Below are 24,391 nucleotides of genomic sequence, written 5' to 3' on the forward strand. Positions count from 1 at the left end.
ATTGGATCCAACCACCGTCACTCGTAATTCGACAGACTCGTTGATAGCAATCGATAGTCGACGATCGTTCACCACTTGCCCATCGTATAGAATACGAGGATCGGACACACGCATTTTGGCCACGACAGAAAGATTGGCCATTTTGCTGCTAATGTTATTTGTCGCCGTCACTTCGACGGAATAATTTCCTACTCGAAGAAACGTGTATTCACGTGACCCGGTGTCGAGCGAATAGTGATCTGTATAGCCGCTCTCGTGAGTAAAAGTCAAATTGAATGCAACGTTTGACCCGGATGTCATAATCACCGAATAAGAAACGGTCTCATTCAAAGCGACAAAATATCTCCAACTCGGCTGTATGGTGAGGTTACTAATTCGCACTTCTACCCAGATACTCGCTTGCACGTATATCGAGTCGTAATCGTGGAGATCTTCGTTGCTCACGCAGACGAAAATATTTCGCAAGCCAGGCGAAGAGAAGTCGAGAGACAACGATTTCTGTCCATTTCCTATCGATGACGACTCGTTGCAAGAACGAGAATGTGAGAGTCTACCGACATCGTCACGTGATAATGTCCACACAAATTTTGGTTTAGATCCAACAGTTCGTATTGTTAGAAACACGTCTTCGTTTACACCGATGTAAATCCGACGACCGTCGACCACCCGTCCGTTGTAAAGTATATGAGGGTCAGATACGGGTATTTGGACTACAGCCGAGGTGGTGGCTACGCCATTGCTAATGTTGTTTCTCCACAGTACCGTGATAGAATACCTTCCTTCTTTCAAAAACGTATAGTTCAATACTCCGGTGCTGTCATCGATTATCCGCCTATCTACATGGCCACTTTCGTGAGCAAAAGTCCAGTGCATTGCAATGTGTGAGCCATTCGCAACGACTGCTCTGTAAGGGATTGTACTGTTAATTGAGACAATAGACATGCTAGGGACGATGGAGAGCCCTTCAATTTGAATTTGTACTATTACTCTGACTTCTACATATAACGGATCATAACCATCGAGATCTTTGTTGCTCACGCAGACAAGAATATATCGTAGACCAGTCGAGGAAAATCTGATTTTCACCATATTTTCACCACTTCCTATCTCAAACGATTTGCTACAAGGATTGTTATCCGACAGCCCGCTGACACCGTCACGTGATGTCCACACAAACATTGGATTAGATCCGGTCGTTTCTGTTGTTAGTACGAAATCGTGATTCTGAGCAGCGTAAACTAGCTGACCGTCGACGACCTCTCCATTATAAAGAATATGAGGGTCAGAAACAGGTATTTGGACTACAATGCTGGTGTTGGCTGCGTCACTGCTGATGTTGTTTCTCGCTATTACATCAATAGAATACGCCCCTGCTTTAAGAAAAGTATAGTTTTGTACTTTTAAAACGTCGTCTAGTATGTAGCGATCTACATAACCGTCTGCATCAGTAAAAATCCAGTTTACTGTGACATGTGAGCCACTTAAAATAAATGCTTCGAAATTGACTGTACCGTCAATTGGGATGAAAGACTTTAAGGTAGACTTCAGGGTTAAACCTGTAATTCGAGTTTGCACCAATACGCTGACTTCTACATAAAGCGGATCGTAACCATCGAGATCTCTGTTGCTCACGCAAACAAGAATATATCGCAAACCGGGTGTGCGAAAGTTAATAGTCTGCATATATTCTCCGCTTCCTATCTCAAGCGATTCGTTACAAGGATGTGCATCTAAGAGCCCACTGACACCGTCACGTGATGTCCACACGAACTTTGGTTTAGATCCAAACGCATTCGTCGTTAGTACAACAGTTTCATTCACACCAATGTAAAGTCGTTGACCGTCAACGACTTGTCCATCTCGCAGTATATGAGGACTAGATACAGGCAATTGAACTACAGCAGTAGTGTTGGCTGTGTCACTGCTGATTTCGTTTCTTGCTAGTACCTCAATAGAATACGTTCCTACTTTCAAAAATTTATAATCTTGTACCGTTGAGATGTCGTTAACCACATAGATAACTGCATTACCGTCCGCATGAGTAAAAGTCCACTGTAACTTGACATGCGAGCCACTGACAACAGATGCTGTGTATGAGATGGTGCTGTTAATGGAAACAATAGACATACTAGGACTGATGACAAGTCCTGTAATTCGAGTTTGCACCAATACACTGACTTCTACATAAAGCGGATCGTAACCATCGAGATCTCTGTTGCTCACGCAAACAAGAATATATCGCAAGCCAGGTGTGAGAAATTTAATAGTCTGCATATATTCTCCACTTCCTATCTCATGCGATTCGTTACAAGGATTTGCATCTAAGAGCCCACTGACACTGTCACGTGATGTCCACACGAACTTTGGTTTAGATCCAAACGTCTCCGTCGTTAGTACAACAGTTTCATTCACACCAATGTAAAGTCGTTGACCGTCAACGACTCGTCCATCCCGCAGTATATGAGGACTAGATACAGGCAATTGAACTACAGCAGTAGTGTTGGCTGTGTCACTGCTGATTTCGTTTCTGGCTAGTACCTCAATAGAATACGTTCCTACTTTCAAAAATTTATAATCTTGTACCGTTGAGATGTCGTTAACCACATAGGCAACTGCATTACCGTCCGCATGAGTAAACGTCCACTGTAACTTGACATGCGAGCCACTGACAACAGCTGCTGTGTATGAGATGGTACTGTTAATGGAAACAATAGACATACTAGGGATGATGACAAGTCCTGTAATTCGAGTTTGCACCAATACACTGACTTCTACATAAAGCGGATCGTAACCATCGAGATCTCTGTTGCTCACGCAAACAAGAATATATCGCAAACCGGGTGTGCGAAAGTTAATAGTCTGCATATATTCTCCGCTTCCTATCTCATGCGATTCGTTACAAGGATGTGCATCTAAGAGCCCACTGACACTGTCACGTGATGTCCACACGAACTTTGGTTTAGATCCAAACGCCTCCGTCGTTAGTACAACAGTTTCATTCACACCAATGTAAAGTCGTTGACCGTCAACGACTTGTCCATCCCGCAGTATATGAGGACTAGATACAAGCAATTGAACTACAGCAGTAGTGTTGGCTGTGTCACTGCTGATTTCGTTTCTTGCTAGTACCTCAATAGAATACGTTCCTACTTTCAAAAATGTATAATCTTGTTTTGTTGAGATGTCGTTAACCACATAGGCAACTGCATTACCGTCCGCATGAGTAAACGTCCACTGTAACTTGACATGCGAGCCACTGACAACAGATGCTGTGTATGAGATCGTACTGTTAATGGAAACAATAGACATACTAGGGATGATGACAAGTCCTGTAATTCGAGTTTGCACCAATACACTGACTTCTACATAAAGTGGATCGTAACCATCGAGATCTCTGTTGCTCACGCAAACAAGAATATATCGCAAGCCAGGTGTGCGAAAGTTAATAGTCTGCATATATTCTCCGCTTCCTATCTCAAGCGATTCGTCACAAGGATTTGCATCTAAGAGCCCACTGACACTGTCACGTGATGTCCACACGAACTTTGGTTTAGATCCAAACGCCTCCGTCGTTAGTACAACAGTTTCATTCACACCAATGTAAAGTCGTTGACCGTCAACGACTTGTCCGTCCCGCAGTATATGAGGACTAGATACAGGCAATTGAACTACAGCAGTAGTGTTGGCTGTGTCACTGCTGATTTCGTTTCTGGCTAGTATTTCAATAGAATACGTTCCTACTTTCAAAAATTTATAATCTTGTACCGTTGAGATGTCGTTCACGACATAGATAACTGCATTACCGTCCGCATGAGTAAACGTCCACTGTAACTTGACATGCGAGCCACTGACAACAGCTGCTGTGTATGAGATGGTACTGTTAATGGAAACAATAGACATACTAGGGATGATGACAAGTCCCGTAATTCGAGTTTGCACCAATACACTGACTTCTACATAAAGCGGATCGTAACCATCGAGATCTCTGTTGCTCACGCAAACAAGAATATATCGCAAACCGGGTGTGGAAAATTTAATAGTCTGCATATATTCTCCGCTTCCTATCTCATGCGATTCGTTACAAGGATGTGCATCTAAGAGCCCACTGACACTGTCACGTGATGTCCACACGAACTTTGGTTTAGATCCAAACGTCTCCGTCGTTAGTACAACAGTTTCATTCACACCAATGTAAAGTCGTTGACCGTCAACGACTCGTCCATCCCGCAGTATATGAGGACTAGATACAGGCAATTGAACTACAGCAGTAGTGTTGGCTGTGTCACTGCTGATTTCGTTTCTGGCTAGTACCTCAATAGAATACGTTCCTACTTTCAAAAATTTATAATCTTGTACCGTTGATATGTCGTTAACCACATAGGTAACTGCATTACCGTCCGCATGAGTAAAAGTCCACTGTAACTTGACATATGAGCCACTGACAACAGCTGCTGCGTAAGAGATGGTACCGTTAATGGAAAGAACAGACATACTAGGACTGATGACAAGTCCTGTAATTCGAGTTTGTACTATTACACTAACTTCTACATGTAAAGGATCATAAATATCACTATCTCTGTTGCTCACGCAAACAAGAATATACCGCAGTCCTGGTGATGAAAATTTCATAGTGACGTTATTTTTCCCATTACCTATCTCAAGCGATTCGTTACAAGGATCTACATCTAGAAGCCCACTGACCCCGTCACGTAATGTCCACACAAATTTTGGTATAGATCCAAGCGTCTCCGCTGTCAGTACAAAAGCCTCGTTTACACCGACGTAAAGGGTCTGACCGTCAACGACTTGTCCATCGTGAAGTATATGAGGATGAGCCACCCCTGTTTCAGCAACAACCGAAACACTTTCAGTAGCCGTACTAATGCCATTTGTCACTACTAGTGTTATGGTATACGCTCCTTCCTCGGGAAAGTTATATTGTTGGACTGCAGACCAGCCTTGTTGTAAATAACTATCCGTCGTGCCGCTGTCGTGTGCAAAAGTCCAATTTGAAGTAGGGCTCGTACCCACACCACTTGCCATGTACGTATACGTTGTGTTAGCTAGTATAGGCGAATCACCTGCATCACTTGTAATCGTCAAACGGGAAATCTTAGCTCGTACAATCACTCGTATTGTCACATTTTGTTGTTGTTCGGGGGTTCCGTAGCGTACTATAAGTTGCACTTCAAAGGTACCTATGATGTTAAAGCCATAAAAGAACTTCTTATTGGTTATCTCAATTTCTTTTGCGCCTGTAGGTTTCGTAATATACCACAAAGTGGAGTGTATGGTCCCACTTACAATAGGTTCGACTACATGCGTAGCCGATTTAACCACAACCTCACCGCCGTCCGCAATCTCACGAACAAAGCTGTCGTCCGTCAACTTTATCAGTTGGCCATGGACAGACCGTTGACGGCCAAGTAAGCACAACGCGGCTGCAACAACGGTAGCCAAAATGCTCTGCCGCATTGAAGATGTCGCTATAAGCACACTCGACGTCACACTCGTGCCCGCATGCGCAATCGACAAAACAATGAACAGTTACACGAACAAACGATTGTTGAATAGTCACTAATATACGTGCGTGCGTAGATTTTAAAGGATGATGTCGTAGCTGCAGTCACGTTGAGCGCATTTTTATGCAAAGGCGGTCTGTGTCGCAATCTAAATTACTAACTGTTCAGATTATGCGCATGCTCGCTACTTCGATGGCTACATTACGTTGCGTGTGCATTTTAGATTAGTTAGCGCGCTTCCTCGGTAAAAATGGAGTTCCCGATGAATGTTAGTGACGGTGGTGTTTAGGTGAATTTGATGATGAAAAAGCGCAAGACTGCGTACAGTCACTACTCTGCTCGCTATGTGAATAGTTTGCAGAGAGAAGTGCGCTAGAGCTAGATGTGAAACAAGAGGCTGCGAGAGGGAAGCTACAGGTGTGGCGTTATATTCTTGCTGATACCGAGTATGAAACGTGGCAAAGTAATTAAGAATTTTTTGCATGCTTACCTCCGTCTACACTTATTGTACAATTAAAATAGTTATGGGTGTTCAGTTTATTCCCACCTGTGCAGGTGAGTACGGACGAACAGGACGCATTAACTGTCACAAAAACAGTTAGTACAACAACTCAGACGCAACGTAAGTTAAGTTAAAACGCTACTTACTCCTAATTCAACTAGAATTTTAATTAAACACTTTTTCTTTAAAAATTAAATAGATGTAGGGATTGTATAAAAAGTAATAGAAACAAGATTAGATCATATGAACCAAAGCCAGACATTATTAATGAATTCTTCCAACTCACTAAATGTAAAATGTAGGGAATGTGGTTGGAAAGATTCACTAATGATGTCTGGCTTTGGTTTATATTATCTAAATTTTGTTTCTATTACTTTTCATACAATCCCTACATCCATCTTTTTAATTTTTAAAAATTCTAGTTTGGTAAGTTTTTAGAAGTGCGAAAGCACTAAGTGCGAAAGCACAATCTACTTCATTAATTTAAAAAAGATTCTATAGCGTAACGAAAATACACATTTCCTAGATGATACTTGGTATACATGTATAGTCACAGATCTAGAGCATTTGGATCTTATGAATACACTGTTCTGTACTTGCAAAATATGCAAAGAAGCTGTGCAGTGTTTGTGTATAGGTTTAAATCATGCAGACATTACATTTAGTTGCCATTATAATATATAACTTACCACTAATAAATGAAGCTGTGTTCTACTCATATGAGAGATACGAGCATATGTGCATGTAGTTGTATGTGAGGGGAGAAGCGGAGAAGGATGTGACTACTTTAGAGGCACTGGGCTAGGTTGTACGTGTACTGTACCATTTGATCACAGACATGACAACCATGAGATGCCAGTTTCAAGAGCGTCGGCTTCTTCTTCGTCATCATTGTGTCGGTGTCATTGAACGCTACACGCACACTGCACACCGACTTTGCGCACGTGCACGCCGCGAGTGCGTACTGTCGCTTGCTGAGCGTCTTGAACAAAAACGCGGCTTCTACACGCAACCGACTTGTACGCACGATTTGCGGCTTAGCTAAAGATCGAGGACGATAGCTGTAGACATCTCACTTTGAGCGCAAAATTTCATCGTGTAGGCCATGCACACGTACACATTCTGAGAACTGCAACGTCAACATTTCGAATTCGTAATAAAAGCGAGCCGAATTTGCTTTTGTCTTGGGCGGCGTTGGTCCGGCAAGAAGAAGTGTATATCGCGTCTGCGATTGCGATGACGTTCAACGTCACCGCTTCTGTAATACGCACTTCCGATTGCTAGTGCGATTCGAAAGCGCGATGCTTTGTATTTGTATTTGTATTTCTTTTACTACGGAAAACCCTCAACTCAGCGGTCGATCTTCCGGGTACCGTACCAAGCACACATACATGAATATTTACTCTAACATACATACTATAAAGTCTATTATTAAAGTGAAACAGTATCTAATATTTTAGAACACACGAATCTAAATATCATCTACACTGTAACAGAACTTCCGTAGACGCTGCTTAAAATTCTTTGCCTAACTGTAGGCAGGAAAATTACTTCAACCACAGTACGTGTCAAGAACTCTTGTCACCTTGTCCGTGCTTAGCTAAACTGCTTCCTGCAATGAACACATTAATTATAGGGTAGCAGGAGCTTGTGATTGCCTGCCTGGTTATTGTTTGTTAACAATTGCTTACAACAATTACGTGTAACGTAAGTAGGGTGGCAGGTTCAAATTCGTTCTAAAATCTTTATTCTTAATTAAATGTTTCTTTTTTCTATCATCACAAGACCTGTGATATTGTCGCCGTAGCAATAGCCACAGAGTGACGTTAACTAACGTGAAGTGTCAATTTTTTACATTTATCAAGGAAGACAAACAATTATCAAATGATTAATTTGTAACAGCTGTCTCCTGGGTGTAGAGGTGATGCAACGCAGTCACCTAAGCAAACATAGTTTCCATAGAAACATCTCAAGTGATGACTTTACACGACGTAAACTATTTATATTTGCCTTCTTCAAAACTAGCAAAAAATAATTCGAATTTATCAATTCCTAAACGATTCCCCAGGCGGTAGGAGTGGTAGCACACATACGGATGTATGTACATTCGCAAGTAAGGACGGACACTCAGTGTATGTACCCCTTTGACGCATTAGAGAAAACTTGCTCGCTTCGGTCGCCCGCAAATTAAGTTATTGTTATATACGTTGTTATTACTATTTATATAAAGGAGAGCTGTGTGTGTGTGTGTGTGTGTGTGTGTGTGTGTGTGTGTGTGTGTGTGTGTGTGTGTGTGTGTGTGTGTGTGTGTGTGTGTGTGTGTGTGTGTGTGTGTGTGTGTGTGTGTGTGTGTTCGTATGTAAATAATAATAAAAAGAAAGGCGAGTCTTATCTCTACCGAATTTGCCTCGCGCACGCCAAATCCCTAGCGGTCAAAAGTTAAGCTGTTGTCGTATTCTGGATTTCTCTCGCGACGACAGAATTTTCAGCCGACGGAACCCGCCTCAGCTCGCGCGCGAATATCTTCGTAACGACGTATCGGATCTGCACCGAATCTAAACTGCCCGTTTCTGCCGTTGGACGGTACACGCGGAGCGTGTCGTTTATTGCGGGCGACGTCGGAAAACGGAAGATATTTCTGTTGATATCCGGGTCTTGAAAAAGAACGCCGACAGTCGTTTACCCGTCTACGCCCATGGAAGAGCTGCCACGTTCGATACACCTGTTCCCCGCAACACCAGCAACGTCTTCGGAGTAACGACGTTCGGCGGGACTGTCGAAATGGCGAGAATCGGCACGAGTCGTGAGTTGTATATCTATGTATATCTGTCTGTGTTGCAAATAGCTCAGTTGGCTAGAGAGTCATCTTATGGAGTGTTGACATCCGGGCCCTTGAATATTGCAAGTTCAAGTCACATTGATGGCGAGCTATGGCATAATTTCCTTAAGCAAGAAACTAACACACAATTGCTGCCCTCGACTCAGGAGTCTAGATAAATGAGAACCAGCAGAAATGCTGGGGAAGAAGGCAGCCTACTTACGTAGCTGCTGCCCCATGCAGAAAAGAGCATGAAAATAAGCGAAATCTCATGAGATTCTCGCTCATCTCATGAGATCTGGGCATTTTTCATGACCGGAACCTCATGAGACGTGTATCTCACGAGATTCAATGGGTGTGTTCATGCGGCTCATACGCCAATTCCTCATCTCATGAGATTTGGGCATTTCTCATGAGCGGAGTCTCATCAGACGTATATCTCATGAGATGCAATGAGACAATTGTTCATCTCATGAGATTTGTGTATTTCTCACGAGCAGTGGCTCATGAGACGAATTTCTCATGAAATGTAATGGGTGTGTTCATGCTGCTTGCTATGAGCCGCGCGAGTTCTCATGAGCAGATCGATCTAGGCGCATGCATGAAGATTTGTTCTAGCTAAACAAAGCTACTATTGGTGCATGCCTACTAGCGATGTCGTATTATGACACGCGATCGCAAATCAAATAGAAATTAGTTTGCGTGCGATCATGCACAGCGAGTATCCTTCGAATTCGATGATATGATCGCTCTAGATAGATCGTACGTACAGTAGACGTAGCCTACCTCGTCACATTCAGTGAGTTGAGTGTTAATTGCACGTGAGAATGCCTTCACGATGTACAGTCGACCAGTACGACCAGAGTAACTTACAATACAGATGTACGGAGCCTCCAACGACTGCGGATACGTATGCGCCGGAAGTAGATGGAAGAGCTCTCGTCCACCCAACTGCCCCGTACACTTACGTGCCTGGCATAGGCATACGACGTCTGTTACGTATCTGACCGCACAACTCAAAGATAAGGGAATGTTTTAGATAACGTCAAACTAACATATATAGGTAAGTAAAATTAAATTTGACCCACCACATGCAATCAGAAGCTTATACACTCCGTCTGACTCATCTACACGCATACACACACACACACACACAGACACACACACACACACACACACACAAACACACACACACACACACACACACACACACACACACACACACACACACACACACACACAAACACACACACAAACACACACACACACACACACACACACACACACACACACACACACACACACACACACAAACACACACACACACACACACACACACACACACACCACACACACACACACACACACACACCACACACACACACACACACACACACACACACACACACACACACCACACACACACACACACACACACACACACACACACACACACACCACACACACACACACACACACACACACACACACACACACACACACACACACCACACACACACACACCACACACACACACACACACACACACACACACACACACACACACACACACACACACACACACACACACACACACATACACACACACACACACACACACACACACACACACACACACACACACACACACACACACACACACACCACACACACACCACACACACACACCACACACACACGCACCACACACACGCACCACACACACGCACCACACACACACACACACACACACACACACACACACACACACACACACACACACACACACACACACACACTAGAAAGATTAAATGTCTGAAATATCTGTCGATAAGTATATCTGTAATGGCACAGCTATGTTTTACACTAACACAACTATTACATACCATTAATACTTACGCATAGCTATAGACAATAAGCATATAGCGTCAGCCCACTACATTCCTCCCCATCCACTTCATGAAAGTAAAGTGAAAATGCAAAACAGATAACATATGCGAGAAACACAACACGACAGAACTCTAGGTCCAAGGCAACAGCTAAGTCACTACTAGTCTTCAAGGGCGAATTATTTCTCTCCCAGATCTTGTCATGTGACACCCCTGTTCATGCAGCTGCAGTCTCGAGTTCGTAATTAATGCTCTTCAGCTTCTTCCTCAGTTGCCTGTTTGATCTCATTGGCTTCTTCCACAGAGAGTTCCTTATAATATGTTTTGTTCTTCAGGGTCTTCCTCAGTTGGGTATCTAGACTAGGTAGTAATGACTGCTGTTTTCTCTGTAAGCATGTCATCGATTCTCAGCAATGCGTAAGGATCCTTAGTCTGCATGATCATTTAAGCTGATCTTTCTATCTATATACATAATCAATGTAGAAACATTTGCCTCCATCCCATTTGTCAGTCAAGAGCCAACCCTGGACTTTGAGAAGGTCAAATTATATTACTAGTAGTTTCCAGCATCTCATCCACTTCTCTTGTGATCTCTTTACGCTCAAATTTAGGGTCCCGTTCGGTAAGGGTATGATGAGACAGGCAGCTAGGCTAATGCCAGTGTCCATGCAGTGTGAGTTTCACCCAAATCATAAGGTCCAGAAGAAAACACATCAGAGTATAATTATGCACCAACTCAGATATTTGATCCCACTGTTTATTATCATTGCGGCCTGTTAATGAGAATATTTTGTTGACTATAGACAATGAATGGTCAGGGTGTAAGGCATATAAGTATTCCGCATCAATAGAAGACCTTTCTCAGGTGGAGATTCACTTGACTGTAATTCCTTGACCACTAATGGCACAGCATCAAGGAGGTATATACCAACACATGTGTGTCCTTTTCTAATTCAATCAAGTCTGCAGACTCAGACTCTTCATATAATAGGTCTTAATATCTCTGACATCAATTGTCCAACAGTTACCACCTCAACTTTCCCACAAGCTCCATAAGAAAGAGAAACAATCCCTTGCCTGAATTCCAGTACAGCATGCACCCTAGACATGCAGAAAGTCATGATGATGACCCAACAAGACAGAAAACCCAAATTGCTTCACCACAACAAAAGGATGTGTGATGTGTTTTCGGTCCTATTGAAACAGCTAATTGCATGGTACCAGCTGTTATGACCATTTAATTGCGGATATATCACTCTCTGCGTAGGCGGTAGGACCTTTGAGCAAATTCGTAATTTCCTCAGAGACAATTAATAGAGATAGAAGCACCAATACCCAGCAAGCAATCAATAGATTGTGTGTTACGGCGCGAGATAGGCAGGCCAGCAGTATTCACAAACGCACAAGCTCCCGAGCTTCTTGAGATCGGCACGCACATCATCACCACGTTGAGACATAACACCGACATTCAATACCTGTTTAGGGAATTCCCCTAATAGTTCTGCGTCTGCCTGCTGCATGTACATGTACCTTCCTTGCTTGGTGGTTGCTTGAGTTGCTGCTGTTCGCGTAATCTCTTTCGGCACTCAACGTAGTGATGACCCCCAATATCGCAGTAGTGATCGACACTTCCCCTAGACCGCCTAGGTTGAGCTCTAAAGTACGAGACATCTGCGAGCGCGATTAGTATACACTGTATATTGTTGCTGTTGATCGAGAGGCAGCAGGTGAGCACTGACCCTGCTGCATCAGAAGACTCAAGGCCTTGTCTTGTCGCTCGCCCACCTTGACCATCTGCTGAAGGAGTTGGGTTGTATCGTCGTCGATCTTGTTTTGCCACAACATCATGACGTCCGCGTAGTTGACGTTGTTGCACCCTCTCAGGCGGATTTCACGGCATCAGCAAGCGTTGCGGGTTGGTCACGTTCCAACTCGACTTGGCACTCCGCGCAAGCCTTCATGAAATAAACTGACGAGAGTTTCCTCCGGCATGCAAGCGTGAGTCGATCACCTAATTTGCAGCTCTCGTTGCAATATTGAGAAGCAACCTGACAGAATCGCATAGCATCTAACATCTTTCTGACAGATGCCCATGACCTTCTAGACACACAGACCGTTGTGTCCATGAGAGCGCGATCGCCGAGTGCTAAAACAACATAACGAAGCGTATAAATGACATCTAGTGGTGTCATATACATCGCAATTCCAAACAGCACACGGAAGATGCACCACTTTGTAGCGGTGTAGAGAGCTTCCGCGTGACATAACTATCAATACATAGGCGTGGCTAGCCAATCTACTAAAAACTAACCACAACGTCAGCCCACTGTACATGATACACTGTTTCTGATATCTGACCATTGCAAATGTACAGTTTTAATTAACAATTAATTAAGGCCACAGATGCCATTTTAATTATGTTAATTAATATTCTAAACTGTTTCAATAATTGCTATTAATAACTACATTTAATTAATACATTTATTTTGATCCGATGGCTGTGAAGAAACAATAATGTATCTATGGTTGACTATATTCTAGTTATATTTTTATTGATGAATTGAGTTGGGTAAAATATCTACTAAGTTTGAATTCAATTGAAAGTTGTCTTCCCTCAATGCAAGTCATTCAAGTTTTGAAAACTTTTGATAGATATTGACATATCTGACCACCACTTTGGCAAATATGTAGTTTCACAAGTAAAACTTTACATGCAAACTTCTTTTTTAATAATTGATATTAATATCTACATAATATAATTATACTGAGTCAACTCTGGCTGTGTACAGCAAGACCTGTATGTAGCTAGTATAATATAAATGGTTGAATATTGTAAACACTCATTTTTTACATTCTAGTTATATTTCTACTGATGGTTTGAGCTGGGTAAAGTATCTACTAAGTTTAAATTCAATTAAAAGTTGTCTTACTTTAATACTAGTCATTCAAATTTTTGAAATCTATCGACAGGTGTTGACATATCAGATCACCACTTTGGCAAATATGTAGTTTCACAAGTAAAACTTTGTATACAAACTTCTATTTACAATATTAATGTTTTGAAAAAGTTTTAATGATTGATGTTAATATCTACATATTACAATTATTTTGATTCAACTCTGGCTGTGGAGCAACAATGTACAGTGAGACCTGTCTATAGCTATCGAATATTATAAAATAGTTGAATGTTGTAAATACACAGTCTTTGCATTCTAATTATATTTCTATCGATGGTTTGAGTTGGGTAAGATATCTACTAAGTTTGAATTCAATTGAAAGTTGTCTTCCCTCAATACAAGTCATTAGAATTTCTGAAATCTGTCGACAGGTGTTGACATATCTGACCACCACTTTGGCAAATATGTAGTTTCAGAAGTAGAACTTTGCATACAAACTTCTATTTACTGTATTAATATTTTGAGAAAGTTTTAATGATTGATATTAATATCTACATATTACAATTATTTTGATTCAACTCTGGCTGTGGAGTAACAATGTACAGTAAGACCTGTATGTAGCTATAGAATATTATAAAATGGTTGAATATTGTAAATACACACTCTTTACATTCTAATTATATTTCTATCGATGGTTTGAATTGGGTAAGATATCTACTAAGTTTGAATTCAATTGAAAGTTGTCTTCCCTCAATACAAGTCATTCGAATTTCTGAAATCTGTCGACTAATGTTGACATATCCGACTACCACTTCAGCAAATATGTAGTTTCACAAGCAAAACTTTGCATACAAACTTCTATTTACTGTATTAATGTTTTGAGAAAGTTTTAATGATTAGTATTGATATCTACATAGTACAATTATTTTGATTCAACTCTGGCTGTGTACTGCAAAACCTGAATGTAGCTATAGTATAATATAAAATGGTTGAATATTGTAATTACACATTCTTTACATTCTAGTTATATTTCTATCAATGGTTTGAATTGAGTAATACATCTACTAAGTTTGAATTCAACTGAAAGTTGTCTTCCCTCAATACAAGTCATTCGAATTTCTGAAATCTGTCAACTAATGTTGACATATCTGACCACCACTTTGGCAAATATGTAGTTTCACAAGTAAAACTTTGCATACAAACTTCTATTTACTATATTAATGTTTTGAGAAAGTTTTAATGATTGATATTAATAACTACATATTACAATTATTGTGATTCAACTCTGGCTGTGGAGCAACAATATACAGTAAGACCTGTATGTAGCTATAGTATATTATAAAATGGTTGAATATTGTAAATACACATTATTTACATTCTAATTATATTTCTATTGATGGTTTGAGTTGGATAAAATATCTACTAAGTTTGAATTCAATTGAAAGTTGTCTTCCCTCAATACAAGTCATTCGAATTTCTGAAATCTGTCGACAAGTAATGACATATCTGACCACCACTTTGGCAAATATGTAGTTTCACAAGTAAAAATTTACATACAAACTTCTATTTACTGTATTAATATTTTGAAAAAGTTTTAATGATTGGTATTGATATCTACATAGTACAATTATTTTGATTCAATCTGGCTGTGTACAGCAAAACCTGAATGTAGCTATAGTATAATATAAAATGGTTGAATATTGTAATTATACATTCTTTACGTTCTAGTTATATTTCTATCAATGGTTTGAATTGGGTAAGACATCTACTAAGTTTGAATTCAATTGAAAGTTGTCTTCCCTCAATACAAGTCATTCGAATTTTTTTGAAATCTTTGTTAGGTGTTGACATATCTGACCACCACTTTGGCAAATATGTAGTTTCACAAGTAAAACTTTGCATACAAACTTCTATTTACTGTACTAATATTTTGAAAAAGTTTTAATAATTGATATTAATATTTACATAATATAAATATATTGATTCAACTCTGGCAGTGGAGCTACAAACAGCACAACCTGTATGTAGCTATAGCATAATATAAAATGGTTGAATATTGTAAATACACATTCTTTATACATTCTAGTTATATTTCTATTAATGGTTTGAATTGGGTAAGATATCTACTAAGTTTAAATTCAATTGAAAGTTTCTTCCCTCAATACAAGTCATTCGAAGTTTTGAAATGTTGATAAGTGTAGACATATCTGACCACCACTATGGCAAATATGTAGTTTCAATATCAACATCTGCCTTTAGTACAATTACTTTGATCCAACTGACCGTCAAATCAAGAAAGCAGGACAGCAAAATCTTGATGTAGCTATGTTATATAGTTGACTATAGATTGATACACACACTTTCCATTCTAGTTATATTTGTATCAATTAAGTTCACATGCAGCGTGGTCTCTATGATTACAGATCTACTTCGATATCATTGAGAGTTTCAACAATTACATGTCTCCCCTCACAATTAAGTATTGATGCGCACTTGCAAAGTAATCTATTTACAGAAAGTAGCTCAAGATATTCTAGCCTTTGCGCTAACTACAGGTCTCGATTGGCCAGTTTGTGATCACATCGTCTTGCATAGCTGCTTCAACAAGAGCACAAGGATCAACATTTCTTAGTGGATGAACAACTGATGCTGTTAGATCATGTTCAAACTTCTCATCCTTCCAGCTAGGTTCCAACAGACAGAAATATGTACAATATTTCAGCATTTGCATCATGTGTCATACTTCAATGAAGAATATTGACCATTTCCTATACAACCAATCTTGTGAATGTGAGAACATCTATCTCAACAGAGATGCTGGCATCAAACAGACCCTTCAAGTCATCTGGAACTCTATGTGACATCTCCCAGTCTCAATGATGTTTGCTTTCTAAAAAGACACAGGTGAAAGAGCAAATGTATCTTCTGAGAGGATTCAACATGTTACCACTGCAAATTAACGTTCCTTAATTAACTAAAGCATAAACGCGCGCGCGCGCGCGTGCTACTTTCTCCGTTGTGTTAGCGCTGGTTCGATTATTCTATCCGGGAGATCCGCTTCCATGCGCACGAGCTTTGGTGAGCTGTAAACAAAGTGTCTAGCAACAAGCACAAGCATAGCTAGATCAAAGAGAAACTTTACTAGCTAGAGTATCACCATAGTTGTTGACTAAATAGAACTGTTAAAAGTAAATTACCGAGGAAACAGCGACGAATTCACTCCATACGCGCATCTGCACAGCCACACCGACTATTTCCCTTGGCACGCATGCGTAAATAACCTACATTGTCTGGACAGCGAGCGGTCGTCTCACGAGCATGATCTCATGAGGCTCATGAGAAAAGATCAAGAGCTTCATGAGGCAAGATCAGGAGGCTCATGAGAAAAGTCAGGGTCGAGGCTCATGAGAAAAGGTCGGATCTCATGATCTTGTACGCATGAATTTCGGCTCATGAGCCATAATTCTCATGAGGATTGTCCCAATTTCCTCATGAGAAAGGGGCGTATCTCATGAGGAAATTGGGACAAAGCTCATGATATTTTCTGCATGGGGCAGGACCCTCTGGAAGACCAGCCTCAGACTGAAGGGGCATTCCTGGGTAAATATAACCTCTTCTTCTTCTTCTTCTTCTTCTTCTTCTTCTTCTTCTTCTTCTTCTTCTTCTTCTTCTACAGCAACCGAATTATCCAGGTGAGTACGTAACTGCATGTGACACCCACGTTTTCTGTTTGGATTTCCAAACGGAATTCGCGTCGAATAGATACCAAGATCGATACACCTGTTTCTTGCAACGGCAGCAACGTCTTCGCAGCGTCCAACGAGACTAGCCAATCAATAATCCAATCAACGGGATTTTTGGAAATGGACACCCCGTTACATTTTCTTTGTCTTCGACGGGATACTAGCTATACAATAGTCTGAGAACAGGATAAAATTAAACTGGATATAACTCTGAACGAAATTCTTCATGAGAATTTTGTTCGACTGATAATTCTTCAGAGATACACTTCATAATAAATTAGAACATATATAAATAAAATAAATAATAAATATAATAAAATAATGCAACAACATATAAATTTGCATACCATTGGGATACTCAATTCTTGCTAATTTCTCAAAATGGAATACAATTGAACGTAATATAACTCTGAATGAGAATTCCGTCTGGCTGCTAATTTTTTCAGAAAGAAGTAAAAGGCATGTGAACTCATGCAAAAACATAAATTTGCATACAACGTTAGACTAATTAACTTTAGTAACCATTCAGCGCCGGATCCAGGAATTTTTGAAAGAAGGAGTTTACCGTTAGCAGTTATTTATAGCATAACTAATTTTCTCTTTTCTAATAAAATTATATAAAATTATTAAACCACGCCTATTGGAAAAGAGGGGATTTCAACCCCCTGAACTACCCTCCCCTGAATCCGGCCCTGTCATTAGTAATATTTATAGATAATCTGACAGTGCAGAGAACGTCATGGTCGGCTAGTCAATATCTACAAAGTAGCGCTGTCTGTCTGTTTGCCTGTCTATCTTTCTATCATTTCTTACATCAAACTATGATACCATTTTGCAAAGAACTACAGTGATACAACTAGACTAATGTTCATTAAAAGCTAAAATTACAGCAAACTAAAACACTTATGTTTATCTAAGACTAATAATGAGGAAAAAATTGCGTGCAGAGAGAGTCAGGCCTCTCAGACCAACCGACGGTCAGATGAACTTAGCGTTGAAGAGAACTGTTTACTGTGGGGAACACGTGTGATAATACCGCAAAAATTACAGTCAAGAGTTCTAGCAGATCTTCATGAAAATCACCTAGGTTCAAATCGAATGAAAGCATTAGCTAGATCGTATATCTGGTGGCCGAGTTTGGACATGACGTTGGAAGAATTGTGCAAGAAATGTGAAATTTGCCAAAGTCAGAGGAATAAACCGCCTGCTGGTATTCCTCATCCATGGATGTATCCCACAGCACCTTGGGAGAGAGTTCACGCAGATTTCACGGATTTGGAAGGTCAACATTATCTTATTATGATTGACGCTTATTCGAAGTGGTTGGAGGTGCATGAAATGGGCACTAGTACAACGGCTAGTAGGACAATAGATGTGATGAGGCTAGTTTTTAGTTTTCATGGCATTCCAAGACGATTGGTGACAGATAATGGTCCACAATTCAGGTCAGTAGAATTTCAGAAGTTTATGAAAGGAAATGGTGTCAAACACCAACTCACTCCTCCGTATCACCCATCAAGCAATGGACAAGCAGAACGAGCAGTTCAAATCTTCAAGAGATCTATGGAGGCATGACCTAAAGGACGTACTATTCGACATCAAATATCTATACTACTGCTGCAGTATAGGTCGACTCCAAATACCTCAACAGGTAAAACGCCATCCGAATTGCTAATGAAGAGAGTCTTATGAACAAGACTAAGCCTTGTTAGACCTACAGTTGGAGGAGAGATTCGAGACAGACAGGAGAGCCAAACAGAAGCTGCATCCAGAAATCGGGAGATGTTACCTGGAGAATCAGTGGCAGTATGGAACCCAAGACAAGATAGTCGGGGACGGTGGCTCTCTGGAACAGTAGTTCAGAAACTGGGACCGAGCAACTATCTTGTAAACGTGAATGGTCAGGCTAGGTATGTTCATGTAGACCATATATTACATCGTGATATCAGAAGTTTTCCACAGGATGTACATCAGGAGCAAACTTCCAATACTCATGATTGTACAGTGACTATGATTACACCACAAGCTGGAAGCTATTTCGAAGTCAGTGCTGAGAAGATAATCTCATCAACAGACTCTACCAGGGAAGACTCAGTACCAACTACTCCTAGCCACCCTGAGTTAACAGAAAGACAGTCAGAACAGACTGATAACATGCCAACAAAGAAACCAATTGAGAAGTCAGCAGAGAGAGAAAATCGAAGATATCCCACAAGGAACAATAGAAGACCCCCAAGAGATATCGAGAGATTTAGTGGAAGGGAGTGTAGTAGAGTATGGGACTATGGGACTATCCCTAGTACTCATTAGCATACTGATAGAATATGACACTATATAGTACTGTGGCATGTGATTAGCCAGCTTTGGGTAGTCTGGTGTAGTATTGCATACACACTGTAAGTGAGCTGCAATAGAACCAATATATAGTCGGTAACGACACAACAATGACGAAAAAACATGTTCAGTTGGTAAGACACTCTGTATATGCAGCATCTTGTCACGTTTTGAATTTTTTTGTTTCTATTGCATTTAGGTGTTGAAAGATGTAATGACAGTTACTGTAATTACAATGGACATTGTGTGAAGGAAGGCAACACAAATAAATGTTTGTAAGTTGTTGTATTGATTATCTAGTGTATGATGGCTGTTGGTGACAATTTGATTTCGTTTGTAGATGTCGTAGTGACTGCACTGGATCTCAATGCACTGACATTGTTCGCAAGACTCTGTCTTGTCCCAGCACTCGATGCCACAGCCGTGGACGATGTTAAATCTCAGTAGAAGGTCAATACTGCATGTAAGTAACACGACTCATCTGTTTGGTGTGTGTGTGTGTGTGTGTGTGTGTGTGTGTGTGTGTGTGTGTGTGTGTGTGTGTGTGTGTGTGTGTGTGTGTGTGTGGTGTGGTGTGTGTCTGTCTGTCTGTCTGTCTGTTACTTTTCAAGTATCACATCTATCTGCTGTCTTCAGTTGTAATGATAGTTACTCTGGTGTTTACTGTGAGTCCGATATCTCTCCCATCACTTCTCCATTTGATAATTCTACAACCACATCTCCTGCACCACCTTGGTAATGTCAGTCAGAGCAAAGGAAACAATGCAGTAGCCATTTCTGTAGGAGGTGCCATCGGTGGTCTAGTGGTTGTCGCAATTATTATCATTCTTGTTATTCTCTTGGTAAAGAATGTGAGGTGAAGTCAAAATTATTGGGTATATTTGTTGGGTTGGTAAATGGTTGTTTATTGAATTTTTAGAGGCAAGCTGTTGATTAACTTTGATAATCCCATGTACCATTCTGACTCTAGCTCAGTTGTTATCCCACCAAAGGCAGGAGTTGAAGAGGTAGAGGGTGCAGTCACGTGACACACACACACACACACACACACACACACACACACACACACACACACACACACACACACACACACACACACACACACACACACAAACGTACACACGTACACACACACAATTCTTATTGGTTATGTTTGTCTTCATTTTGTGTAGGTCAACCACAGTAAAGAGGTCAATGGCACGCATACAGCTCCAGCTACTTCCACTTCTGTCTGATGAATCCTTGAGAGAATAGTTTTGTTCCTTTGGTAGTCTAGTGTTGTTGACCTTGATAACATTGAGTTTACCAATCATCATCATCATCATCATCATCATCTGATCACGTGACGTCAATACTAAACAAGCAATTTCGTTTGCCATCTAGATTAGCATAGTTCTTTTGACTGCATGTAAGATACATGAATTAGTACATAATAGGACACACAAGTTACCTTAATTGTAGAAAAATGAATGTTAGAGAAAGAAATTGATATTATTGTGTGAAAGACATCTATTTTTAATAAAATTAAAATAATAATAAAGTCACGTGGTTTGCCAATAAATAATGCGCGCGTTAGGGACGTTTCCAGGCACTTGGAGTAGCGCGCGTGATAAAGATTACTTTCTAGATGTTGCGTGCTTAGTCGCCACGCCCCAGACGTCGTCAAGACGAAAAAGGTCACCTTGTGCTAAGCAGACAAGGTAGAGGACTGCGGACTGTGTTGATGAGATGTGGTGTGTGTAGTGATTGTATTGAGAGCGTGTGTTGAGTGAATTGTCGTTTGTGAATGAAATTGGAAGGATTTAATGTTATTGATGTGTTACTGATATGTTAGAATGAGTGAGAGAGACATCACAACATTGAATCGCCAACTACTGAGCGCTGTAGGGAGCCAGTCACGTGATGAGGTTGAACGACTTCTGGACCTAGGAGCTGAAGTTAATGCGTGTATTGAATTTGTATGTTATTGATTGAGTGACTCGTTTTATTGTTGTTCATAACAGTTCACTCTAATGTAGGGATGGACTACACTGATGGAAGCTTTTTTGTATGAGTGCGTTCGAATACTAGTTCCAGTTCTAGAACTGGAATTGCCAGAACTGTCAGAACTGTTGGAACTCTTGGCTAGCAAACGAACACTTAGAACTGTCAGCAAGTTGAGCATGCGCAAAGGCTCATACTTCCGGTAAGCGTCAATACGAAGTAGCATGACGTTTCTACTCCACTTGTTGTAGTCTGTTCGAACATCAACAGTGCTTTCGCTTTCAGTTTTTTGGAGCCGCTCGCGCCAAGAAGGTCACTGTAATCAGTCCCAAATATCGTTCTTCTTGTGTTTGGCAAGCCGATGGTCGCCACAAGTGTTCATTAGAACCAACAAGAAGGTCCACAACGGCCTCAGCATCTGTACCCGTCATTTCACTTGGTCAACCTCCGGGAATTTTTCATTTAGGGCGTGACAGTTCCAACAATTCCAGCTCGCTAGGCAGAACTGCTAGAACAGTTCTAGAACTGTCAGAACTACCAATCGAACGCTATAGAACTTTTCTCCCCCCTACAATTCCAGTTCAAGAAAAGTTCTATAGCGTTCGATTGGTAGTTCTAACAGTTCTAGAACTGTTAGAACAGTTCTAACAGTTCTGCCTAGCGAGCTGGAATTGTTAGAACTGGCACGCCCTAAATGCAAAATTCCCGGAGGTTGACAAAGTGAAATGACAGGTACAGATGCCGAGGCCATTGTGGACCTTCTTGTTGGTTATAATGAACACTTGTGGCGACCATCGGCTTGGAAAACACCAGAAGAAACGACATTTGGGACTGATTACAGTGATCTTCTTGGTGCGAGCAGCTCCAAAAAACCGAAAGCGAAAGCACTGCTGATGTTCGAACAGACTACAACAAGTGGAGTAGAAACGTCATGCTACTTCGTATTGACGCTTACCGTAAGTATGAGCCTTTGCGCATGCTCAACTTGCTGACAATTCTAAGCGTTCGTTTGCTAGCAAGAGTTCCAACAGTTCTGACAGTTCTGGCAGTTTCAGTTCTAGAACTGGAACTAGTATTTGAACACACCCTATGGCTCCAAGTCATTTTTTTAGTTTTTTAGTTGAACTTTTGTTGTGTAGAGGGGCAGGTGTCAACGGAACTAATGTTATGGTAAGTGTTGATAGTGAATGAATGAATGAAGAGAATGAGATTTAATTGATGTTATGAGATTTGTGATAGGACGGATATTACAGTAGAGACAAACAATAAAACACAATTATTGTCATTACAGGGTGGAACTGCTCTAATGTATGCAGCATTGTATGGTTATGATGAAATCATCGAAATTCTATTAACAGCAACAGCAAATGTTAAACAAAAGGATGAGGTGAGTGTTTCCATGTGTTACATTTGAACTGTTGTATTGTATTTCTTTGAATAAACGTTGTGGTGTTTCACACCCATACTCAGGATTTGTCTCATGGGGTTTGCTTGGGATAAAAATTAACAGCAAGACTGCAGTAGGTCATACAGATGTTGTGTATATTTGTATTTACATGCTTTCTTGAAGTAAAATTATGATTGGCATGTGATATTTGCCATTTACTTTATAGAACAAAACATCATAGGAAATGAGTTTTGAGATGGAAATGTGTTAGATGTGATAATTTCTATTATCTGTGGTAGCATTTCTCATTTTTATATTTTTACTAACCTCTGACCATCTTATCTTATTTGTGGTGTTATGTTGTTGTCAGGATGGTAAGAAACCCTACCAACTGGCTGATAGAAAACTGAGAAGACGACTAAGGAAAGTAATAGTGAGACGTTTATGTAGTGAGATATGGTGGTATGTGTAGAATGGATGGGTTGTATTGTCAGGATGAACAGAAGTATGCTGTTCTGTATGCTGAGGGCTTAGTGAGATCAGAAATCATGAAATTGTGTTTCATTGGTAAAGAAGGAGCATTAAAGACGACACTCATGGAGGCTCTCAAATGAAGATTGTTGAAGTGGATTTTTGCAAACTAGAATCAAGCAGATGACCCACAATGTGAAGAGGAACACACAATTGGTATCAACGTGATGACAGTTGATATTCCAGGAGTGGGTCACTTTTCAGTGTGGGACTATGCAGGTCAAGGTCAGTTCCACAAAACACACGGCCTTTTCTTTCCCTCCAACTCATTCTTCATCCTGCTAGTGAGTCTAGTGAGAGGAGAGGAGCGACGACTATGCAGTGTTGAGGAGTTGCAACAAGAGCTTCAGTATTGGCTCTCATTTCTCAGAGCCAGTTTGGATGCAGAGTTTATACCCACAGTGTTGATAGCTGGCAGTCACATAGATTACTGTCCACGGCGTGAGGGTGTCTTGGAACGTGTGGTCAACGACATGCGTGAGCTGTTCCAAGGCAAGATCAACATTATTGAAGTTTGTTTTGTTCTCGACTGCAGGAGGAGCAGGTCACCTGAAATGAAACAACTAAAGAAAGTTCTCTGTGATGTGAAGCAGCAGTTGCAGCAGGTGAGCATAACAATTGGTTGCACATGCTTTCTTACTGATATAGATATTTATGTTTCAGTCTGCTCCTCTGTATCCTCGTCTTTGTAAGCCAGTCGTGTCCAAGTTGCTTCCTTCTCTTCGTAAGAAACAAGAAGATTCGTTCATGGAGAAGGCAACACTGATGGAGAGGATCGAGCAGGA

General features: G+C 40.7%; 2 protein-coding genes and 1 long non-coding RNA gene across 7 annotated transcripts; 2 read left to right on the forward strand and 1 right to left on the reverse strand.

Moving 5' to 3' along the window:
• Positions 1-15,988: 15,988 nt before the first annotated feature.
• Positions 15,989-17,182, reverse strand: LOC134176835 (uncharacterized). 3 transcript variants are annotated; one of them, XR_009969370.1, is made up of 3 exons: positions 16,576-17,182; positions 16,372-16,518; positions 15,989-16,312 (listed from the first exon to the last, which is right to left on the reverse strand). It is a non-coding gene; the product is annotated as an uncharacterized LOC134176835 (long non-coding RNA). The 3 variants fall into 3 exon arrangements; XR_009969368.1 differs by having other exon boundaries at positions 16,637-17,181; XR_009969369.1 differs by having other exon boundaries at positions 16,826-17,175.
• A 915-nt stretch (positions 17,183-18,097) lies between these two features.
• On the forward strand, positions 18,098-21,239 carry LOC134176932 (uncharacterized). Of its 3 annotated transcripts, none has more exons than XR_009969400.1 (6): positions 18,098-19,839; positions 19,905-19,980; positions 20,046-20,168; positions 20,489-20,561; positions 20,625-20,712; positions 20,878-21,239. XR_009969400.1 is itself a non-coding variant. In XM_062643616.1 (5 exons), exons 3-5 carry the CDS (start codon positions 20,347-20,349, stop codon positions 20,938-20,940), a joined length of 366 nt encoding a protein of 121 aa, XP_062499600.1. In that variant the 5' UTR covers positions 19,843-19,980; positions 20,046-20,168; positions 20,342-20,346; the 3' UTR covers positions 20,941-21,239. The 3 variants fall into 3 exon arrangements, 1 of the variants encoding a protein (XP_062499600.1); XR_009969399.1 differs by having other exon boundaries at positions 18,100-19,839; positions 20,342-20,561; XM_062643616.1 differs by lacking the exon at positions 18,098-19,839 and having other exon boundaries at positions 19,843-19,980; positions 20,342-20,561.
• A 91-nt stretch (positions 21,240-21,330) lies between these two features.
• Positions 21,331-23,825, forward strand: LOC134177168 (protein phosphatase 1 regulatory subunit 12B-like). Its single transcript, XM_062643919.1, has 7 exons — positions 21,331-21,405; positions 21,540-21,663; positions 21,724-21,758; positions 22,828-22,858; positions 22,980-23,075; positions 23,446-23,502; positions 23,570-23,825. Exons 2-7 carry the CDS (start codon positions 21,541-21,543, stop codon positions 23,687-23,689), a joined length of 462 nt encoding a protein of 153 aa, XP_062499903.1. The 5' UTR covers positions 21,331-21,405; position 21,540; the 3' UTR covers positions 23,690-23,825.
• The last annotated feature ends 566 nt before the right edge of the window (positions 23,826-24,391 follow it).

This window comes from Corticium candelabrum, chromosome 3, assembly GCF_963422355.1.
Source record: "Corticium candelabrum chromosome 3, ooCorCand1.1, whole genome shotgun sequence".
Taxonomy (NCBI): Eukaryota; Metazoa; Porifera; class Homoscleromorpha; order Homosclerophorida; family Plakinidae; genus Corticium; species Corticium candelabrum.